The sequence below is a fragment of the Mastacembelus armatus genome, chromosome 21 (genome assembly GCF_900324485.2).
Source record: "Mastacembelus armatus chromosome 21, fMasArm1.2, whole genome shotgun sequence".
Taxonomy (NCBI): domain Eukaryota; kingdom Metazoa; phylum Chordata; class Actinopteri; order Synbranchiformes; family Mastacembelidae; genus Mastacembelus; species Mastacembelus armatus.
Genome location: NC_046653.1, coordinates 27,575,729 through 27,599,049, shown reverse-complemented (window position 1 = coordinate 27,599,049; position 23,321 = coordinate 27,575,729). Strand labels below are relative to the sequence as shown.

Sequence of the window (23,321 nt, the reverse complement as noted above, 5' to 3'; positions counted from 1 at the left end):
ATCCTGCTGTTTTTAAGTTTCCTTCAGTGTCACACTGATCCAGGGACAGTTGTCTGTGCACCCATGGGTCCACTGCAAACAGCAGCTGATCACTGTCAGTTCTGCTGCTGGTGCTGATGCCTTAGCGACATTATACCCATTTTATAGTGTTTGTTCATTACAATCATTTTCTTTTTTTCAAAGAATATCTAGTATTTAACAGTTTTTAACAATCTATAAACATCTGATCACCCGATCCCTGAACTAAGCACCTTCCAAACCGTGGACACAACAACACAAAGGGCTGCTCAGTGTGCTGGGACTGTCTGAAGACCACGAACTGAAGGAAATCTAGTCCTTAGGATCTTTGTGTGCATGTGGGTCACACATATCCAGACAGCACCTTGTTCCCAGAGAGAGGACAATGACACTGCACCCTGTTCCATAACCTGCATTCGCACCACCCAGCAACAGCATATTTACACTGCAAACTGTAGGTTTTCTGGAGCCATAGAGCAGTGTACTGAGAAAAAACTGTATTTTTATCTCAAATAATAAATCATTAGCAGCAGGTCATTTACGCTGAGAGGCCTCAGTGTTCTCAGTCAGACTGAACTGAATATGGTGCAGAGCAGCAGTGAAGTAGAAGCTGTCGACAGTGAGGAAGTGCACTCAGGAAATGTGAGACGACTAATTCAGACCAGATCTCACACGTCAGTGCAGCTGCATAACACTGTGGAGGCAAAGACACAGAGCGGCAGCAGCCACAAATCACCTGCACGTTAAAAATACCAAACGCTGCAAAAACAGGGGCTTTACCGACTGTTGATGTTGATGTCGGGCTCAAGGCTCCTGTGTTTGTGCCTCTCCTACACAACTACAGAATCCCACCTTACGCAGGCAGAACCTCCCGTCCAGCAGCAGCACTAACAGTAATGGATGCATTTCTGCAGCTGCACTGTGCATGTGCATTAAGGCGAATGGTGTGTGTGTGTGTGTGCTCACAGCACAGTAGCATCATGAGGCCGTGCACTTCCAGCTGTATTTAACACACCGTGCTGTTGAACACAGGATTAGGGCTGGAGCTGTTCTGTACACTTCATACAGTGAAGAGAGTGGAAATGTTCCTGCAGCTGCAGGGAGTCCGCTTCAACATGGACTGGATTGAAATGAGGGAGTCTCAGTGACAGGCCACAGGCTAATGACTGCACCAGATCTCTTGCCTCATAAGAGTGAAAAGAAAAGCAGGGAAGGAAATATCACTTCCCCAGACCTGACATGTGCACATGATTCGATTCTCTCCGCACATTTAGAAACAAAGATCTGAGAGAAGAGCAACTGCTGGAAGACCTGGAGCACGAAAGGCCCGTTCACAGTCATCTATCACCTCAGGAGGCAGTCTGAGATCCAGGCAGGAGCCCCCACCCCCTCCAGCTGACTTCACATTAGGTCATATTTTCAGGACCACAGTCTGACGTCGTTTTTGCTGCAGTGGAGCACAGAAGCTGATCTTTAGCCGTCAGGGGCTGGAGCTTGTTATGGAGCTGCCTGGATGTGTTATGTTGTGGCCCAGGGTGTACCTGTGCAAGGTGTGTCTGTACTGCAGCCTTATCAATGTGTGACTGTTCTTGGTGTAAATGTAACGTAAATGTGTTGTGGACAGTTGTTCTCTGGGGAACCTGATGAAACTTTACATCATTCATGAAGAAGAGCAGTGATGTCTACACACACGTCTGCTACACACCAACATCTCCTGACTCCAGCGTGTGAGGATTTATGGACGGTCTCTGGTTTTTCTGTTCACTGAATCTCTGAGCGTTGGACGTTCGCTGCCTTGACACAGATCAGTCTGGGCCCTTTCTGCTTTATTTACTGCCAGTTAGGTAAAAAACACAGAAAGTGTTTACTTCTTTTCTGTCTCGACACATTATCAGTCAAACGTTCCATCGATGATGAAAGTTAGCTGCAGCTCGACAGAATCATGCACAGTTGCCTCACACAGGAAGTAAATCACACACACACACACACGTCAGAAAGCACTTCAGTAAAGCGGCTCCTCTCCCTGTGGCTGCATCACTGATGGTACAGCCCTTTGATGTGCTGCTCTGTGTGTGTGTGTGTGTGTGTGTGTGTGTGTGTGTGTGTGTGTGTGTGTGTGTGAGGGTGTGTGTGTGTGTGTGTGTGTCCTCACAGCAGTGAAATGACTGGTCTGAGAACTGATCAGTGGATCTGCAGATAAACCGGTTCTCTCTGGACTTCAGTCCAAGTCATCGTGTCTGAAGTGTAACAATAAGCCACTGGCCAAACCCTGAAAACCCTGAGAGAAAAGGAAATGTGGAAAAGAAAAGAAAGTCCTAAAATGAGGCTGCAAAAGGGAAAAAGGTGTATCGACTATTTTAAGACGTTAAATCACAGCAGAGAAAAGCAGAAAGTGTCAGAGGAGAAGGAGACAGAACCTGAGGACCTGAGGCGAGACGGGGGTGAGGACAGTGAATTCACAGAGATCAGATGTTGCTGCAGGTTAAACTGACCTGACACGTTCAGCGTTGACTGACAACCCATGATGCACCACTGGCCTGCATTTCTAAACTCTATATAAAGTTGGTGTCACTGTCTCATAAACAACCATCATAGCTCTGCTTTTCAGTCCTATTGTCTACAGGACACACGTCTCTTCAATTCAATGAACAGCTTCAGGTTTTTCATAACGGAACCAGGACTTTTAATTCCACCTGACCAGAAAACACACCTTAGTGGTCCTGACAGCAGGAGCTGGAGGTCAGGGTCGGTCCCCACAGTGTGATGAAAAAGTGGTGTATAATTCCAACCAAATGCCCCCCTGCATCTGAAAATACCAGCACAATTATCCACAGTGGTCCCCATTGAGCACTGCTGCATGGGGTCAATTAATGGTTGTGAGGTGGCCTGGCAGAGTCTGCACACGGCATGAAGAGAATGGATAATCCCATTAGAGAAGCTAACAGGCTGCTTCCCCACACAGAGCGATGAGATGCTGGAAACATAATGACTCCAGGAGAAGGCTGAGGACCTTTTCAGAGGGCAACAACTGCTTGGCCACACCGGACTATGGGAGACCTGGAGGACACTGCAGCCCTCAGACCTTACCAGCCTGACACACCCAGATTGTGCTGCAGCATCACAGTGAGTTCCAGGTCAGCGTTTAGGGTTCAGGTTCCCTGGTTCTGTAAAAACTCACTGTCCATTACCTGCTCAGCAGCAAACAGCAGACAGACACAGTCAGAGACCAGCTGGGTCAGAACATAGTGGAGCATTTAGCAGCTAAAGACCCAGAGGCTTCCCTCAGGAGGTGGTGGAGACCAAACCCAGAGCTTAAACGGAGGGAACACAGGGCTGAGACCCATCAGGTGGACTCAGACACTGGTCAACAAAACTGTTTCTGCCATGCAGACAATGTGACCAATTGATAAACAGACGTCAACAACTAGAGACATGGGCTTCTGACGGTCTTTGTACCTTTAAGGTAAAGTAACTAAAAGCTGTTTGTTGTCATTCAGACTTACTAAGTTCCCTGGACGCCTGTCACCTGCCATTGAACAGCAGAAAAAACATGTCTGCACTGATGTGAGGAGGGAGACCAGAGGACTGACAGCACATCCCTGTAATAAACAGCAGGACAGCATGAGAGCTGCAGTAAAAGCCTGACTAAGTGCAGCCCAGAGGAAAGTGCTCAGGCTGTGTTTGGTCCACGGAGGCAGCGCTCGGATCTCATCGTCCTTGTTCTGCTAAAACCTGATTAATATTTGACTTCACAGATTAAAGCAAGTGTTTGTTGTCGTGTGTTGCTGCCGTCACGCTCGGCTCCTCTCCATGGTGCAGAGGACGTCGCCCAGGTGACGTTACCTGGAGCATCGTGTTTATGCTGCTGGTGCTGAGCAGAGCGGCTGCCAGAGGGCAGGCCCATGTTGGGATTCAGGCTGCAGATTTTAAGCTTTTCTCCATTTGTTCTGTTGGACACTGACTTCAGTGGTTTATCTGTCACATACAACACAAGCTCAACACGTGTAGTCATGGGTGACTATTCACTGATTAAATAACCCACGGTGCTGACTAGCACTGTTCTGTCTGTGGGCTGATGGAAGGTTTTCTGCCACTTTTTTTTATTTATTTTTTTTACACGACTGTCGTCATGACCTGATTCTACAAAACAGTGATTTTTCTAAATCTTTGTGCTGTGGCCTCCGTGAAGCCTCTGGGTTTCCTCTCAGTACGAGATTCAAACACTTCAGCTTTATTATTCCAAATCATTTGACTGGGAGACCTTGATGAGTAACAAACGTTTCTTTATTCTGCAGCTGCTCCTGGAGAAACCTTCAGTTACAGCTAAATGTGGAGCACAGAGGGTTTCTCAGTTTACTGAACAAACACGCAGTCAGTGCTGTTTCTGATTGTTGGTCCCTTAGCCCTGGTCCCTGTCACATCCAGGACCACAATGGAAATAAGGCTCAGCGCTCCTCACAGTCTCTGCTCAAACCATCAGATTCATCCCTTCACTTCATGGAGTCTCCATGTGCAGCAGCTGCAGCAGGTCAATAACGACAAGCACGGGTGGATGTCAAGGACGCCTCTCCTCCAACCCCCCAGCCTCCCAGCCCCAGCAGGTACATCAAACACATGAAGTCACAAACCAGACACAATCACCTGCATCAGGAGCAGAAGACACCTTTCACTGGATTTTCCAGAAACACAGGTAGAAACACAGGTAGAAACAGCCCCCCCCCCCCCCCCCCCAATTCACTCCCTCTGGCTCCTGAGGAACCTCTCACTTCAGAGCTCTGTGCTTCTCCTGTGGCACTTTAGTGCAACCTGGACCCCCAGCCTTGGTGCCGCTGGTACACTCATGCCTTCTTTCTGGCTCCACTTAAAACAACCCGCTCACTGCATCAGACACACGCACGGACTTCAGGAGACTGAAGCTGAGATCCAGCTCAGCCCTGTTTTCTCTGAGTGCGGACAGGAGCGTGCCATCAGCTCCGACACATTTCCACACACAGCGCTCAGATCTCGGCACCGACCGGAGTCTTCTTACCGGTTCTCACGGCGGGGGATCCGGCACACGCTCCGCGGTCTGGCCCTTAAGAAATCCCTGCGCAGGTGAAGCTGGACACCGTCCTCTCAGGCGCTCCGCCGCATCTCTGCGAGCTCACACCGCCGCTGCCTCCGGTAGGACGGATCCCGGGGGCGCGCCGCCGACACAGCGCCGTGCACGACGTCAGGGTCTGATCCGAACCGGTGCAGCCTGGGCCAGCGGAGAAAGGGGGATGGTAGGACCGGGTAATGACATTAAATAATCAGCTGCTGCAATGATGATCCGTCGGTATTCCGCTCAGGTGTGAGGTCTGACAGAAACCGCCGCGGCCACGGACCCATCAGGTCTGTAGTTATCAACTGAGGCGTCAAGCTGCTGGACCTCAGGACTGGAAATACAAAAACCTGTCACGCTCAGTTTCAATAAAAAAAACTCAAAAACATCCGCAAGAGAACCTGCTGCGTCTTTTCTTCTGTCCTCCTCACGAATAATGGGACGACCCCCAACAGGGGCCCGACCCCCAGGTTGGGAAACACTGGACTAAAGTGACGAGGTAAATTACGGCAGAGGGGCTGATCCTCATCAATCAGAGAGTAAAATCATTTTTCAGAGTCTCTGTGGGCTGAACAAACACAGGACACAACCATTTGCAGCCTTATTGTCAAGGACCGGGCCCCCGGCTCCTGTGGTGTCATCATAACCTTTGAACCGGTTTCCAGCCTCTCTGCTAAGCTAACAGCTGCTGTGGACTGAAGAGGGGCATCAACCTGAACACACTCTCAGAGAAAGAGCAAATAAACAAGAAGTCATTTCCCCCAAATGTCTCCAGGCTCCTCAGTGTCTGACTGTCACTTCTGTCATTTCAGGCTGGAATAAGTGAGACAGAGTCCCAGCAGAGAATAAATCCAGGCTAATAATAAATTCCTGAGCAGCAGGCGCACACTGTAACCTTGGCAGCAGAGACGACTCAGAGCCCCGGTCCCAGAGGACGACCGGGCCAGAAACAGGAACAGCTCCTGCTGCTGCACACGTCATAGGACACATGGGCTGCTCTACATGAGGGAGGGAAGCACCCTGGACCACTGGAGGTGGATTCTGAGTCCAGAATATATGACTTGAGCCTCAGATGTTGATGAGCATCATGAAGCTGATGGAGCAGGTGGTTCCTGCTGACAGGTCCTGGATATCTGCTGCTCTCTGCTGGTGCTTTGGAGCAAAGACAGTAGCTGCAGCTCATCACTGCTGTGTGTGTGTGTGGACACGGAGCAGGGTCTTTATAAAGCTCAGAGCTGATGGACCTCACTTAGACCGTCTCAGAAACGACCACTGGTTGATAATCCATTTAGCTCTAAGTAGTTTTCAGTACTTGCATGATGTAGTACAGAGAGTATCAGTATCAGTTCAGTTTATTAAACGATGATGAAATCAGATGTTCCTGAAATATTCAGTTTAAAATGGTATGAAGTACTGGTGTAGTACCAAGTACTGGTGCTTGGTAGTTACTCTGCTGTTTCCTGCAGAATTTTACAAGTACTCACCACTTCCTGTACACATGCAGTCACGTACTACTGTGCAGCTTCAGACTCGCCTGCTGCTGCTCGATCCTAACCCGTCTGCCAGGAGGAACCAGGAGGAACCAGGAACCCGGAGCCGAGGTCCAACGTGACTCAGCCGCTCAGCTGGACCACGAAAGACCTTCCTGCTGTGTGTGTGTCTACACAGCAACATAATGAAAACCACAATAAAACACACAATAAATACAGACGAGAGTTTGTGAACCAGAGCTGCACTTTCAGTACCGGAAAGTAACCAAGTACTTTTGCTCAAACATAGTACTTATGTGTAAACATGAAGTATTTCCATGTCATGGCTCTGTATAGTTTTACTACACTTCAGTGGTGATGTGATGACATCATAATGATGTTCCCAGCATTCAATGCTCTGACCTCCCAAAAACACCGGGCCCAGGTCATGCTTTACCTGTCTGAGAGTTCACATGACCCAGGTACCTGACTAATCCAGGCTCAGAGAAAAGTCCAAAACCTGAAAATACACACGCACCAAACTCCATTCAGAAATCTACCATTTTAAGGGCAGCATGAGCAGAACCATCACCAAGCTGCACCAAGCATCAATCAATGCAATGTTACTATGGATCCCCAGTCCAGACCTGGATCCACCAATTTAATGAACCAGTTCCAAAACTGCAGAAACGGTTTACGGATGTAAAGACAGGGGGAGACAAACCGAACCAAACTCCATTCGTGAATCTGCTAATTTAATGACAAACCGAGGTCACTCAGTGTTTAGATGCTTATTAAGTCTCAGGGGTGTGCTGAGTCCAGCTGGACCCAGAGGAGCCGGTTCAGGCTACGAGTCTGAAGGGGTCAGACACGAGCTTAACCTAGACCCTGTCCAGAGCTGCGCTCGTTCCTGTGGTGTCCCGGCTCAGACCTCAGACCCGCTGCCTCTGCTGCCACAGTCCGGACGACAGGCGTTTCCACTGTGGGCGGAGCTTCGATGCAGGAAGTCCCGACTCGTCTGTAGTTTTTCTCTAAATCCCGGCCGAAGACGCAGACCGGGACCTGTCCGCACGAAACCACGTCTACACCGAACTGTGGCCTTTGCTGAGAGCGGTAAAATCCTGGACAGGGTGCGATGAGTCCGGTCCTGTTGCTGGATCTGGTCCACGGCTGCTGTCCGACCTGCGCCGGCTCTTCTCTGCCGGACGTACCCGGGTCAGACGTGCATGTGTTCCTGCTGTGCGGGAAACAGTACCGAGCGGAAAACGGCTTGGCAGACGCGTTCCTGAACTCGAGCAGGAGCGTGCAGGTCCTGGACTTCGGATCCACCGCGGAAAGTCTTTATCGGCTTAAACAGGCAGTGGACCAGCTGGACCTGAGCTCGGTCACGGTCGTCACGACCCCGCAGGGTCAGAAGGCGCTGGCTCCGTACCTGCAGCAGCTGTTTACGGACGTTTACACCTTCGACTACAAGATCCTAACCTGTCCGTGCTGCACAGGCTCCGCCCACACGGACTCACCTGGTCCAGGAGTCCGCGAGGAAGTGTCGGCGTTGGTGCAGCAGCTGCCCGGCCTGAGGGGAGAGGTCACAGTGCTGAGGTCAAACCTGATCCCAGGTCCGTTTCTATGGAAACAGTAAACTCTGGTAGAGTTCGGTTTCTGACTGACAGAACCACGCTGAAGTCCACTCACACAAACCCAAACCAAACTCCGTTCATTTATCTACCAATTTAATGTTAATGTGAGAAGACACTAAGTCAGTCTGTCAATAGATGAGTCCATCAGTACTTGGTTTCTGTGTGTGAGCTGTTGACAGGGTGTTTTTGTTAATCTGCCCTACCCTCAGGCAGCTGTCCTGGTTCGAGTTTGAGTTTCATTTCCTGACAGCCCAGGAACCGTTAAATTAATTGATTTTTGAATGGACATTGGTGTGACTGTAATCTTTTCCCTCCCTGTCCTTTAGACTGTTTCGGTCATGGCTTCAGTACACGTACAGGTGGCGTGTCCTACATCCCCACCCTGTCCTCCATGAATCTGTTCAACAGCAGCAAGCGGAGGGACCCTGAGGTCGTGGTGATGGAGAACAGACGCAGACTGGCCCTACATGCCGGGTTCCACCCTAAGCCACTACGTCTGGTCAAGGTACCGAGCTGTGTTTACCTGAGTCAGTCTGTAGAAAACAGGACCTGAGGGGATTGTGGGTTTTCTCTGCCGGTCCTGTCCCGTCACATGTGTACGTAACTCAGAGCTGATTGGACCCCCTTCCTGCAGGTGAACCATGCCAGTGATGTCTGGGTTATGGGGGAAGCCGAGCCAGAGAACTACGACGGCATAGTGACCAATCAGCCGGGGGTTGTTCTGGCAGCACCAGGAGCCGACTGCATGCCACTGCTCTTTGCTGATCCAGTATCAAAGGTCATTGGAGCCGCACATGCAGGTAAATGGACAGACCCTCCCCTGGCCAGGTGTACCGCCCAGCCTCAGGTGTGGTCACAGGTAAACCGAGTGCTGAAGCAGGTACTAGGTTCAAACCAACACAGGATTTTTACCATACACGCTGAAGATTTCCGTTTTCCCTGATTCCGTTCTACCTGCACTCAGGCTGGAGAGGGACCCTGATGGGGGTTGCCATGGCAATAGTGAAGGCCATGGTCACAGGATTCGGTTGCCAGGTGAGCAACATCGTGGTGGCGGTGGGGCCGTCGGTGGGGGCGTGTTGCTTCACCCTGGAGAAAGAACAGGCCCTGGACTTCAGCAGTATCCACCCAGACTGTGTCCCTGATCCAGAGTCATCCAGACCCCACGTCAACATCCGCCTTGCCAACAGGTACGAACCCAGCGAACACTTCACTTTGGACTTCCTGTTCAGGTGGAAGAGTCTCAATTACTCGTTTTTATTTACTGTCAGCTCCACATTATATTTTTTAGCCTGAATTTATTCACATGTCATCAAAGCGTCTCATTAAGCAGAACTGACATTGATCAGCTGCTGTTTGCAGTGGACCCATGGGTGCACAGACAACTGTCCCTGGATCCCTGTGACACTGAAGGAAACTAAAAACTGCAGGATTCTCAGTGAAGTTCTGCAGCCTCTGTTTCCTCAGTAAATTAAATGTCTTTACAAAGGACAGCAGGGTTACAGTATTCCTTAGAACGTGGACTTCACACTGAATCTCAAAGATCCTGTTTGAGAGCCTGTTCCGGTGGATCATTAAGCCACATGTGATCTTACTCTACTGTGCTGCTGACCATGTGAAACCTGTCCCTGCCCAGATTGCTCCTGCAGAAAGGCGGGATCCTGCCTGAACACATCCACGATGACACGGTGACAGACCAGCCAAGTGTGACGCTCTGCACCTCCTGCCACCCTGAACTCTTCTTCTCCCACGTCAGAGACGGGGCCAACTTCGGCGTTCAGCTGGGCTTCCTGTGGATCAGAGACTGTTGAGAACAGGTCCACCCTGCAGGACCAAGTCACAGTCTCAGGTCTTCATGGATGGACTATGAGACAGTGGACCCCAGACTGATAGGCCACAAGAGTTTGTCTTTGTAATCACTTGTTTCTTGATAGTTTTGCATCTTTGGATAATTTTTAAATTGTTTTTTGTTCATGCCTGCTCGGCCATGTGCATCTTCGAACAGAGCTCAGACAATAAACTTTAACGGTCACTTCACGAAGAGGATCTGACCCAGGGACCACCCAAGTCCTCAGGCTCCTGCTCCTGCCAGTAGAAAGGCTGGGGACAGTCAAACCTCAGGTCCTCCATTAGAGCTGTTCTGTAATCAAGAGTCTATTAAAGTCAAAGATTTAATCCAACCTGTCTGTGAGTAATGACAGTTACACCTGTTCAGCTTGTTGCAGTTTCTATTTTCTGTTCCACGGTGTAAAAGGATGTTCATGCAAATGTCAAATCAATTTGAAATGCATAGTTAAAGTTTCGGCTGAGTGGATTTTATTTCACAGAGTCATTAAGACCAGCAGCTGCTGTTAATGTGTCTGGAACAAGCAGCTGCTGTGGCTTTATCCAGTTCTACCTGAAATTCTGCTGAGCAATGTCCAGCCTCCATCTGGGATCTGAGCCGGTCCAAGACACCGACGTTCATTGTCACATCTGAGATTAAAAACTAAGAGACAAATTCTGTTCCTGCCCTAATCTGAACTTTACTTTAACTTCCTGTTACTTTTTCCACAGTCACATTTCTATTATTAAACCAAGACTAGTTAAAGGCCACGGACACGAAGGAACAGATGGAAACTGTAAAGGAATAAAAACTGGATTATCTACAGAGCAGCCACAGGGAAACGTGCCTTAACATGCAGCTTCATCTTCACCGATCAGCAAACAGCCGAGCAACAGCTGGAACACTTGGTCTGACACCGAGTTTATTGTTGAACCTGTTGTAAACGGGACAAAGGACGGACGTCTGCAGGATCCAGACTGCGTCTATTTGGAGTCGTCTTAAAAAGCAGCCCTTTCTATAAAAACTGATAACAGAGGAACGTGAAAATATTTCCACTGAAGCTTTTCAGATTTTATTTCAAACTAAATTGTCAGAATCCAGATTCATGTAGTCAGACCAAGTGAAACTTAAAACCATAACAACCTGTTTTTGTGCAGTGCTGAACTTCCTGTTGCTTTTTCACAGAATCAAGCTGCAGGACAGAGCGGCCTCAGTGCACCTCAGTTGCCCGTTTTATTTGTTCAAATGCATTATGTTGTCACGCTCACTCTCAGGTACGTCAGCATTTATTCATCTCGACTGTTTCCATTCGTTCCCTTGCTCAGACAGGAGCCAACAGCTTATCACAGCCTGTGATGTGGTTTATTCACACTGTGAAAACGTCCGGGCTGTGACGGGGACACGGCCTTGAAGTTGACATTTCAGTCTGATGGTGGGGACACAGCTGAAAACTTTAACCCCTGAATTATGACACCTGAAGAGAGACGCAGAACATCTGGGTTCGTCCTCTGAGAAACATGATTTCTGCCAGTTTTTGGATTCTGCTTGTGGATTAAAGTGTTGACTGGGCGGTGTTGCACTATAAAAATCATAAAATCACTTCCTGGGTCAGTTTCCATGTAAATCTGGACACAGAGTTAAACAACTGAGCTCAACATACAAAATCACATCAGAGCATTTTGGAACTTTGTTCTGATGATGCTGTTACACCCACATGAGATTCTGGTTAAAGTGACAGGAAATCCACAGCTGCTGTGAACCTTTTCTGACATTTTCTATAAAGAGACAAGAAACATTTTCCCTGCAAAGGTACCATCATGCAAGCAACGAACAACACTCGCACTTTTTCCTTCATACACTGAGATCTGCAATGACACTACACTGACACCAGACTCCACTGGTCCTACAGCTGAGCCGACAGACAGTAAAGAGCTGAACGAACCTCAGCTATATGAAGAAGCAGTAATGCAGCGCTGAGCTCCTCCTCCAGGATAGAAAAAAAAAACTGCAAAGAAACATTTTAAATACTACATGTGTTTGTAATAAAACAGTCCTAACATGTTTTAATTATACACTTTTTAACCCTAAGCACCATTGGGCCCTGCCAGGGCTTCTCTTGGTGCAGTTTCCTGGAGACCAGTGATTGTCAGCAGGTGGACAAAGAATTCAGGTGATTCTTTAAAGTAAAAGTACAGATGCTGCACAGCAAACAGACTCCAGTACATCTCTGACTGCAGCCCCCATCAGCTAAAGTCACTAATCCATGAGCAGCAACATGAAACACTTTGTACTCAGCCAAAGATCATTTGTGAGGACAGAAGCTTCACTCTGTAGCATTGTTGGACCACCAGAGTGCAGTGTGTTTCTGTTGGTCCAACAGAATGAGACATCTTGCCCTTAAAGGATCTCATCACATCAGTTTCAGGAGTCACGGTGCTGTTAACATCACATCAGTTATTTTAGTTTATAAAGAAACCAGTTCTGAATCAGGACCTTCAGGCTTCAGATATCGATTTATCATCTACAGCTGGTTTTTCTGTGTCAGAGACTTAGTCAGGGTGCCCAGGACATGTCCAGTGTGCACATACATTCAAATACAACTTAAAAAGTCCATGTAGAGGGAGGACACAGGAAATATGACTGGTTGTAGGAAACTTACAGGAGCTTATCAAGTAACTGGGGCCATAAAGCTGCTCTGTACTTTTGGATTTTTAAATGATGTCCAGTCCCCGCTGCTGAGCTTCGACAGACTCATCCTACGTGTCTTTGTTAATGTGGCATGAAATCTGCTCAGAGCAAAGTCACTGATGAATGTAAAGTGGAGAGTGTCACCCCGGCCTGCCTCTGAAAACAGGAAAGGTTCATTCATATTTACGCTACAGATGTTCTGGACAAAAGATGCTTCAAAATTTAAACCGTTACCTCCTTCTGCCCACAGTGGTCCCAGAACTACAATGATCCTTATGCTGTTTCGTTCATAAGAAGAAGATCACTCTTTCAGCTCAAAAGTATGATAAAAATTTGCTTGAAAGCTGCCAAGTTATAAACACACAGGATTTAAAATATCTAACCTACTTCAGTCTGAGCACAAAAACATCTGTGAGCACAACAGCATAAAGGAAATGAGGAAGCAGGATGATCCTGAGTTGAGCTGTGAATTCTGGGAGGAAACCAGAGTGAACCCACCACGAGTGAAAAGACAAAGTGTCCAGTCTGGAATGATTGGGTTTCTTGTTAAAAACCAGAGGCCCCAGAAAATACAGTGTTTGCTGCAGTGGACTGACACCTGAATGAAGATCCCTGACAGTGGAGACACAGTCCCAATGCAATGAACCGAGGAATGGAGAAACCAGGAATGAAAGAGGTCCTGAGGAGAAAAACGCAAACAACAACACAGGAAGGAAGAATGAAGAGTAAAAGGGAGAAAAAAGCCCGAGACATCTGAAATCAAATGGTGGGCAAAGAGACGAAACATCTGCAGCCTGGACACTCAGGGATGAGCGTGAGTGTGCAGGCCAGTAAAATGCCCAGCTGCCCTGTTAGTTCATGTGGAGTATCAGCTGCAGTGGCAGAGCAGCAGTCCGGCCACCAGGGGGAGCAGGTTGAGCAGGAGCAGCCACAGAGTGATGGCCAGACCTGGAGAACTGGAGCACGGGTCTGAAATAAAAACAACAGACCCATGTACACATCAGATCTGTCTCCATTCTTCTGGTCCAATAAGTTTTATTTGCAGATTTAAAAAGGTTTTTAAAAAACTAACTAACACTGGGACAAACCTGTGACATTCACTGTTTTATCTCTGCTCATCCAGCAATGTTCAGGTTTGTTCTGGTCCAGCAGAGCTCAGGTGTTTGAGACTATCTTACCCAGAAAACCAGCCAATCTAAATCCTGTCCAGCCTGAAAACCTTCACTGCCTCTGCCTGCACACAGCAGCTCTGGTCATTAAATAAACTGGGATAAAACTTCGCTTTATCATTGTTTATTTGGCATCAGACCGTGACACTGATGAAGACCAACTTTAAACAAGACACTGTCCCAGTCACAGTGAGATAAAGATACGAGACGAACAGGACTGACACTGACCAATGGGGTTGCTCCTGGAGGTGTTGATGGGCGGGAGCTGGTCGGGGGGAGGGCAGTCGTCACAGAAGTCTGTGCAGGCGGGGCAGATCAGGACGCCGTTATAAACCCAGTCGCTGACTCGAACGCTGACACTGAGCAGCTGACCTTTACGGCCACAGAGGAAGGAGCGATCCTGGACGTAGACCGTCAGGCCCTGAGCCGAGCACGACACCTGCAGCACAGACATCAACATGAAACTCAGATACTGTGGCCACCACCTAGAGAAACAGGCCTTTACCAGTCAGTGCTCAGAAACTGCAGTTTACTGACAGCACCTTGTAGCAGCCGGAGCCCCAATCAGGGTACGTCATCTTTCTGGTGCACTGCTCCATCACGAAGGCCGACTTCTGGTACAGACACACTGAGTCCGGCCCATAATGCTCCGCTCCATAGTTCCTCCACCAGTCTGAGCACAAAGACGCACACAGCTTCTGATCAGCAGTCTGGGCACAGCGTTTCAATAACAGCAGGGGGCAGTATGAGCAGTACCTGGCTGGTTCTCAGACACTCTGCAGTACGAGTTTCTCTGATATTCTCCACTGAGGTGCCAGCTGAACTCCTGGCTGAAGGGACAGTAGTCAGCGATCTCCACAGCGCCGCCGAAGAAGGACAGCTGATCAGCAGCCACGTCTGGGATGCGCTCAAAATACTGACACACAGAAACACAGTAGGCTCAGTATTGACGAGCACAGACAAACTAATGTGGCCCAGACACCTCAAACAACTGCATCTTAAAAAGAGACAGAATACAGTCCTCTGCAATTTACTGTAACCAAATACAACACAGGCAAACACATATTCACAGCGTAACTCAATAACTCATCTGTTTTTAAAGCACTTTGAGCTGCACCTTTGCAAGGAAAGTGAAAACCATATGAAAAACTATTATGAAATACAGAACCACAAAGCTGCTGACAGCTCAGAACGATTTGACCTCGACTTGATGACAGATTTTACTGCAGGTATGAACCAGAAAATATTTTATTCCATCAAAACTCCTGGTCTGTAGCTCAGTAAGACCCATGTACCTGTGTCATGTATGTACCTGGTACTCCAGCGGCAGCTCCTGTGGGTATTTCTGCAGGTTGCAGACAGCCACAGCCAGCTGGTCCTGTCTGCAGGTCAGCTGCAGCGGAGAGGCTCGCACTGTGTCGCAGTATGGAGTCACAGCGTGTCGCCTGTCACCGCACAAACACATTGTTTATTTCTTAGAGGTTTACAAACAAGCAGGTAAATCTGATCTTTAATGTCACAAAAATGTAGAAAACCATATGATGCGCAGAATAATCATCAGCGTCCTACACAAAGAAAAAAGCTACCACCTTTAACCAAGTTAAGGCAACATCCCAGTGATGAACGTGAGCAGTGTCTGATCTGGTGCCGACAGACTGTGAACACTGCTTGGGATCAGGGAGACTAAAAACTGAAAACACTTCGTGAGGAAGGACTGTGACTGTGACCTCTGTCTCTGACGGTCCATCCAGAACTTGCAGCTCTTCATGACAAAGTCACAGCCGAGGCCTCGGCCCCAGTCCAGCCTCTGAGCCAGGCTGTAGTTGGCTCGGTACCAGCCGCTGTCCTCCATGATGGCCAGCGTCAGCCGAGAAAACACCCTGTTCTGGGTGTGGGAGCCGGTCATCGCCTCATTCTGAGGAACACAAAGAAAAGGATGGAAACAAGGAGAAATGCGAGCTATCGTCACACAGACGGTGTGTTGTTTACCTCCAGCAGCCTCTTCTCCCAGTGGTTCAGCTCGGTTCCAGTCCCTCCCTGGTTCTCCAGCTCCATTCCCTCCAGAATGGGACAATTGAAATGTCTCCTCGCCTCCTCCTGCAACCAGAGAGAACACAACTGACAAGAACTGCAACAGCAACCAAACCAATGACCCCCATCAATGTGCTTCTTACCACAACACGAGGGGTCACAAGGACATGGACATGGTGTCGGACCATCAGTCCTCCTCTGATGTCCCACAGCCTGCTGACCCTCCTGATCACGGCCTCGCTCCACTGGTACAGACCCAGACTGAAACAGACACACAGGTACAACATAAGTGTTTCCTTTTAAGCTTTGACATGTAAACTCTGCAACCGGTGAACAGTTTCCTGTAGCTGCCATGTTGAGCTTACAAAAAGTGTATTCACCTCTCGTTGAAGGCGGGCAGGCCGCTGGCGAAGCGAGGAGTCAGAGGTTTGCCGTCATCATCGTGGTAGAAGGCGAACAGTCCAGCTGAAAACCCCTGGTGGACAAACAGCACAGGGTGCGGCTTCAGTGCCCTCATTTCCACCCAGAGAAACCACCCACACACACCCTGACTGGAATTTCACTGCACTTTGTCTCCAACGACCATATACAGAATTAAACGTCATGGTCACGTTTGGATATGTTGCTCCAGAGCGAGTTTAAAACTATTTCTGCCTGCAGTTTAATCATCTGCGAAGTTTAACAGATTGACAGAACAGCACTAAAGAAACAGGGCAGGCCACAAGTGTATAAACAAATAACAAATTCACTTTTAAAGAAAAACCAGCGGTTCAGGTCAAGTTTAGCTTTAAAGCTTCTAGCAGAACAAAAACCCAGAACGACCAGGCAGACAGTCTTTTTAACACCTTCTCTGACACTGAAGTACTAACAGGCAAGGTCACAGCTGCAGATAAGAGCAGTGATGGTTTAGACGCTTCTTCGTTCCAAATGTAAGAACCTGCTCATGTGACAAAAGCTGACAGGAACCTTCAAGGTGCATAGACTTCACAGATCATCACATTTACACAGAGCAGCCATCCCATGTGAGCCAACTCGGCTTCATCGGACGGTTCCAGCCAAGCACCTCAGTCAGAAAGTTTCCATTTAAGAAGAGGAGCAGAGTTTTATAGAAGAATAACAGAAAAACACTGCACTCACCAGAGCGTGGATGATCTCGTGTTTGACAGTGGAGAGCATCCCTTCAAACTCCTGAGGCTGAGAGGAGATCATAGCAGGACACAGGTTGGCGTAGCCGGCTATAGGTCTGAAAACACACACAGAGCCACACACAGACAGAGTGGGAATCAGAGTCATTTACAAAAGACCTCCCCCAAATACGTCACATAATTAGACTTTTATGCAGATGATACACAATCATCCACTGATTAGCCCTGACATTATGAGCACTGACAGTAAATAGTAAAAAAACTGCAGCGTCAGGATCTGATGGACAGACCAGGGCCAAACTGTGATGGCTGAATGACTGGGTCAGAGCAGCTCCCAGACTACAAGGAAGGACAAAGTGAACTGAGCAGCTCACTTCTAGATTTTATTCACCCTCTTCAAAACATCTGAATGACTGACTCCTGTAGCTTCCTTGCTGTATAATGTGTAAAGTGCTCCAGTTTAATAAGCACAAAGCCAAGGTTTCTAAGTACGATCAGTTTTTAAATCACTGATGTCTGAACCTTTACTGCTGATGAGAAACACGTCTCGGGCAGTAAGTCAGGTCACGAACAGCACGAGAAGCTCCAGGAGTTTACTGAGGAGTGATGCTCACTGATAAGTCACTGGTCAGCTGCTGTCATTCATTTGTTTCTGCTGTCAGACACCTCAATGAGCATAAACAGGTCACTGATGCAGTTTATGAAAGCTGAGATGTTGCTGCCCAGGAAAACTCTGACTTAAGTGCCGTTATTTTACTGTATATACATGTACTGAAGCAACAGCAGAAGCTGAGAGTGTAACTGCTTGTTAAACCATCTTATAACTATGTTAATAAAAACGCTATAACATTTATTTTGAAGATTTCTTCTTGTTGTTATTGCTGCGTGTTTTTTACACACCTGTCCAACTCTGCCTCCAGCTGGCAGTACGCAGCGTAGGCCACTATGTTCTCCTGCCCACAGCGCTCTGTGGTGATGCCGCTGACATAGAGCACAAAGTCGGACCCTTCCACTCCGGGGCCATCTGGGGGGCCGGAGGGACCACAAGATTTCCCTGATTCACTGCACACCTTGCATTGCTAGGAGAGATACACCCAAGAAAAGTAAAAGGCTTTAAATCTTTTTTGGAAGATTCCCACAGAAAAATCTGAAAGAAGGGTCCTTTGCAGACCGGACGGAAAACCTTCTGGATGTAACGAAATGTGTTTGGATCGGAGCCTCACGTGTTCTGCTGCAGCACTATATTTAGCTCTGCCCAGTCTCTACAATACAACCATAATGAGATTAACATCCTGACAATGACCTTTAACCTTTCACTCTGCCTTCACCTCCTCCTGTCCATCCCACCACCTGCCTCCTCGTTCTGCCCTTTCTTGTCTTTGCCTTTCACTCAATCTCTCCATTCACTGTTTATTGCATCAACACAGAATGACTAAAAATTAGGGCTGTCAAAGTTAATGCAAGAATAATGAGTTAACACAAATTCCTTTTAATGCCACTAATTTTTTCTGACGGGCAATTAGCACATGCACGTCTGATTATTTACACTCCACAGCAGTTGGCAAGCAGCTCGGCTCGTGCAGGGATTGTGGGTCTGAATGAGCTGTAGCGTTTTTAGATTCACACTCTACCTCTTCTGTCTGCTGAACTGCTTTAACTGGTTTTACCACATTTGGCTGAGGCCTCACTCCCTCTTCTCCCCCAACACTCCCCCCTGTTGCTACTTGTTGGGTTGGACTGTAACTTCTCTGACTTCATGTTTCTTTAGCCACTGTTTAAGCTCCAACATCAGCTCAGAGTTTAACTCGTCACCCAAAACCACCTAATATCATGCCCTGGGTATTTATCTTGTAACATCCATAACGTGCGGCGTTTCCTGACCTGCAGGTGGTGCTGTGGTACGATGACGGGGCCGCACCGTGTGACGTCTGCACAGGCGCCCTGGCAGTAGCGATGAGGGTCATCTCGCTTCCTCAGGTACTGGTTGGTTGCACATTGCCTGAGACGACACATAAAGACACTGTGGTTACGTTAATTCTGCACAGTGATTAGAAAATCTAAGAGCAAACAGAGGATGAAAGCTAAACGCCAGCATCTGACAGAGAGCTCCAGAGCATCACCATCATTTTCAGTATAATGACTGAGGAACCAAGTGACAGCTCAAAATAGTATCCACAGCTGGAGCAGCATGTCAGTATTAATCAAAACCTCTCCTGCTTTCTACCCTGACACCTTCTTACCAGAGAGGCAAAAAAGACTGCAAGTGGTAACGCAAGGAATGCATTACCACTGGTTCTTGCATGAGGCCCAGCGTGCAGCGGATCCTGTAGTGTGATGTACTGTGAAGGGACAAGCCACATCATACCTGCTGAGCAGCACAGGCCCCACCCTGCGCCTTACACTGAAGGCCCTCTGCAGGTAGTCGATGGCTTGAGGAAACAGCTTATCCTGCAGGGGGGACACAGAAACACCATTTCAGCCTGTTTCACCTCTGACTGCACCATGCGTCACTGCTGACTGTGGAGTACATCTGTACATCACTGCAGTTAAACCACTGGAAGTCAACAAAAACAACATCTCACACGTGTGCGTGCAATTTTTCAGCAACTATAACAAAAAGTGCAGATGACGTGAAATTCTCAAGTGTTTCTCACCTTCACCAACCTCCTCTTATCTGCAGGAAGTCTATGGAGAGAGAGAGAGAGGGAGAGCATATCATCTAAAGCACAAAACATCACAGTACAGACAAAAGTCGACTATACAGCGAGTAAGGCTGTAAAGTGTCAGGCTGCAGCTTTTAAGAGGCTTTTACGAGGGTTGTAGAACAGTAGTGAGGTGCTGCTGTGCTTACTGGTCAACGCTGTAGTCGTAGATGATCTTTATCTTCAGCTGAAGGTCGTCAGGAGAGCTTCTTTTACTCAAACGCTCAGGCTTCAAGTGCACGTGGTGGACGACCTGAGTGATGCCCAGAAAAAAACCACAGCTCAGATAAAGTTGTTTGATTTAGTAAATCAAAAGAATACACATCAATATAACGCTAACACACACAGGGAAGATGTAATCAGTTTAAGACACATATGAGCTGAGTGACCGTGCTAAAGATTTAAATCAATGTTTTGCATTAATTTGAAATGATTAAATGATTGAAATGAAATGATCTTGATTAATTGTTTAATTTGAAAGTGTTATGTTTGCTGTTGCTAGGGCAACAAGGACACAAAGACATGAACAAGCAAAGGTTCACTCTGACTCTGATTGTATTAAATATAAATACTGTGTTTTTAATTTAATATAAATACTCTGATTGTAGTTTAACACTCTGACTTTAACATAAATACCGTATTTTTAATTAAATATAAATACTGTGACAGACACACCATGTTATTGATGATTAGCTTAGCCTGTTAGCTAACGATAACTGCAGAGCCGATCTGGTTTAGCTAAAGCGCATACTAAAGGGCTGACATGCTAACATACTAACAGGCTGACATGCTAACATGCTAACAGGCTGACATGCTAACATGCTGACATGCTAACAGGCTGACATGCTAACATGCTAACAGGCTGACATGCTAACAGGCGCTGCTGAAATATTTGACAATTACCGTAAAACAAATAAAAATCCTTTCACTAAAATCGATACCTGCAGCTAATCGATTTAACCGTGTGCGACACGTGCGTGTGGGGCAGGAGTAATAGCACGAACACACGGGCAGCAGCTAGCAGGCTAACCTCAGCGGGAGCCGGGGCTCGGTGTCTGCAGGGCCCGGGGCAGCTCACCACCGCGGCCAGGAGGGACACGGCCAGGGCCGGCCCCAGGAACCAGGGCACGGACGGCTTGCCATCCCCGCTCAGCCTCGGCTCCATCCTCCGAACAGCCCGACGTCAACAGAGCCTCCGCCGGTCCGGTCCCGTCGCCGCTCGTCTCATTCATCGCTTGCGGGCTGACTCAGACCATGACGGACCGAGGCTCGGCGTTAAGCCCGAGGAGGAAGCGGCGGCGGCGGCGGAGAAGAAGCGTCAGCACCGGCCGGTGTTTAACGACCGGTCCTCGGGAGCGCGCACAGATCGTTTAACGTGCCTCGCGCAGTTTTTCTCCGCCCACAGCTGGTTCTGTTTATACGAAACATCTGCCGGTGCCAGATGTTTGTTCCTGCTGCAGCTTTACTCCGTGTTTATTCACATTGAGCCACATTTACAGCGTTTGTCCACTGCACATACTGTAAACAACCAGTCCTTCCAGTTTAACTAGGTCCAAGGACCCAGTACAACCAGTAAAACAGTGTCTTCCTACCAGAAACGTTTACAACTCATTAGGGAAATATGTTTTCTGCCCGAGCCTAAATTTATTTAATTCTTGTGGATAATATTTTAAGGATTAACAGCCCTTCATTCCTTTGTACCATTTTCAGTAACTGTAAAATCCCAGTTGAACCAGTTACACAGTTTACAGATCTCTGGTAAAATGTAAATGATTCATCTAAAACTACACTACTGCATTTTGCTCAATATGGAACACAAGGATAAACATTTAACAGGTTCTGATCTATTCACCAAGTTGACACAAACAATGACATGATGTGCTCTGCGCATCCAGCCCTTCATACATGCAGGATCTCAAAACAATGACGATGTCCAGGCCCCATGTTCCTCAGTCCAGCCGGTCCAGAAAAGCTTCAACTGAACCAACCAGGTCAAACAGAGTCTGTTCATAACGGGGAAATAAGGTGGTCCCTGGTTTAAAATGCAGCACAGACCAGCACAACACACCGACGGACTCACGCTGCCTTCATGCATCAGGTTGATATGGGACAGCTGAAGCTTCCTCTTCATCACATCTTTCCCTGCAACATGTCAGCATCAGTTTTCTGTCAACAGCTGCAAACTAGGAGTCCACAGCATCAACATCCTTCCTGTGGTTGGTCCAATTGTCTCAGTCTGCTGCAACAACTAAACCTCCAGCAGCCTGATATGAGATTTCTTCATTCTGCTCCTCAGATAAAACCTGAATCTGATACCAGCTGGTCTCAGCTCAGCTCCAGGAAACAGCAATTCTGTTTCTGAGCTCACTGTAATTACACCGATGTCACAAAACACAGAGATCACAAAAACACTGATAATGTCCAGGTCCAATGTTCTTCCCTCAGTAATAGAAACATCCCACCTAACAGAGTCCCTGCAGCTTCTGGCTCTGACAGCAAACATGGTCCAACAGCTCTAATTCTGTTCTTGGTTACTTCGACACTGGGGAAAACGTGGGCGGTTCAGCCACAGGATAATGTTCCCATTTAAAAAATTTCCAATAACACTGCAACATGGAGTCATCCTGGACAACGCAAAGCCTGAGCTCACCAGGCCTCGAGTTTTTGTTTGGGAGTGAAACTTGGCAGAGAGACGACCCAGAGACTGAACCCTGAAGTTAAACCAACAGTAGATTTTTATCAGAACTTGGCTGCTGATGATTGACGACACCACAACTACTCTAAAGAACATAACAACATTAAGTAAGTCCTGCTTTGTAGAATCTGATCACATCAACACTTCCCTGGAGAAATAAACAGCTTTAGAACCAATTCATTCAGAGAAATAAGTCCAAACTAAAGCAACATTCGCTGAATTCAAGCCGATGAACGAGCTGCTACATGAAGACCAACCTGAGAATCAACAACCCAAGACCAAGTCCTTATAAAAGCCTGAACAATGTACTGTCAGAAGAATAAATGCTCTTTAGTCAAGAATTATCACAATATCAACCAGCATCAACCAACCATGGACGGACAGAATCGTGAAACCAGGAACTATTAAAATTCTGACTTAGACTGTGTATGTCAATCTGGTAAACTAGTTTTTAGAGCAAGCAGACCCATCGTGGTGTTGAAGAGCAAGTGTTTGTTGGAGGCCAGAATCTACAGTCCTGAGGAAGTCCGAGTCCAGCTGTGCTTTATCGTTACACCTGCAGTTACAAGATCCTTCAAATATTCAGTCCAGCAACAGTTTTTTGTTTGGAACCTTTTACAGAGTGTTGGACTGACAGTAACTTCGTTAAATGCCAGGTTGTCCCTGACCTGGTTTCTTAGCCTGAAGAACAAACATTGTCAGGTTCTGTTCCACCATCCAGCAGTAAACAGGGCCTGGTTTTTGTCTGAGCTTCTCACGTGACACACCTGTAGACCCACCAAGATGTACTAAAAGGATTACACACAGACTATGTCCAAGACCCCACTAACCCAACAACACCAACGCTACTCTTTAACAG

At 47.7% G+C, this 23,321-nt stretch overlaps 3 protein-coding genes across 5 annotated transcripts in view; 1 reads left to right on the top strand and 2 right to left on the bottom strand.

The window, feature by feature from the left end:
- The window catches only part of enox1 (ecto-NOX disulfide-thiol exchanger 1), a 53,896-nt gene extending 48,450 nt beyond the window's left edge, over nucleotides 1-5,446 (bottom strand). For all 3 annotated transcript variants that reach the window (XR_003294995.2, XM_026296531.2, XM_026296532.2), the window contains exon 1: nucleotides 5,048-5,446. The gene's annotated coding sequence lies outside the window, so the exon portion shown is untranslated. The remainder of the gene's footprint in view (nucleotides 1-5,047) is intronic.
- A 2,133-nt stretch (nucleotides 5,447-7,579) lies between these two features.
- Nucleotides 7,580-10,387, top strand: lacc1 (laccase (multicopper oxidoreductase) domain containing 1). The gene is made up of 5 exons (XM_026295816.1): nucleotides 7,580-8,186; nucleotides 8,534-8,712; nucleotides 8,842-9,007; nucleotides 9,172-9,397; nucleotides 9,844-10,387. The coding sequence occupies exons 1-5, from the start codon at nucleotides 7,706-7,708 to the stop codon at nucleotides 10,016-10,018; spliced, it is 1,227 nt and encodes a 408-aa protein (XP_026151601.1). The 5' UTR covers nucleotides 7,580-7,705; the 3' UTR covers nucleotides 10,019-10,387.
- Nucleotides 10,388-12,050: 1,663 nt separating this feature from the next.
- Nucleotides 12,051-21,142, bottom strand: lmln (leishmanolysin-like (metallopeptidase M8 family)). Its single transcript, XM_026295814.1, has 16 exons — nucleotides 20,798-21,142; nucleotides 19,917-20,020; nucleotides 19,720-19,750; nucleotides 19,431-19,513; nucleotides 18,947-19,064; nucleotides 17,966-18,144; nucleotides 17,058-17,163; nucleotides 16,301-16,395; nucleotides 16,064-16,181; nucleotides 15,879-15,986; nucleotides 15,617-15,804; nucleotides 15,202-15,334; nucleotides 14,646-14,805; nucleotides 14,432-14,562; nucleotides 14,118-14,328; nucleotides 12,051-13,689 (listed from the first exon to the last, which is right to left on the bottom strand). The coding sequence occupies exons 1-16, from the start codon at nucleotides 20,930-20,932 to the stop codon at nucleotides 13,589-13,591; spliced, it is 2,001 nt and encodes a 666-aa protein (XP_026151599.1). The 5' UTR covers nucleotides 20,933-21,142; the 3' UTR covers nucleotides 12,051-13,588.
- Nucleotides 21,143-23,321: the final 2,179 nt, after the last annotated feature.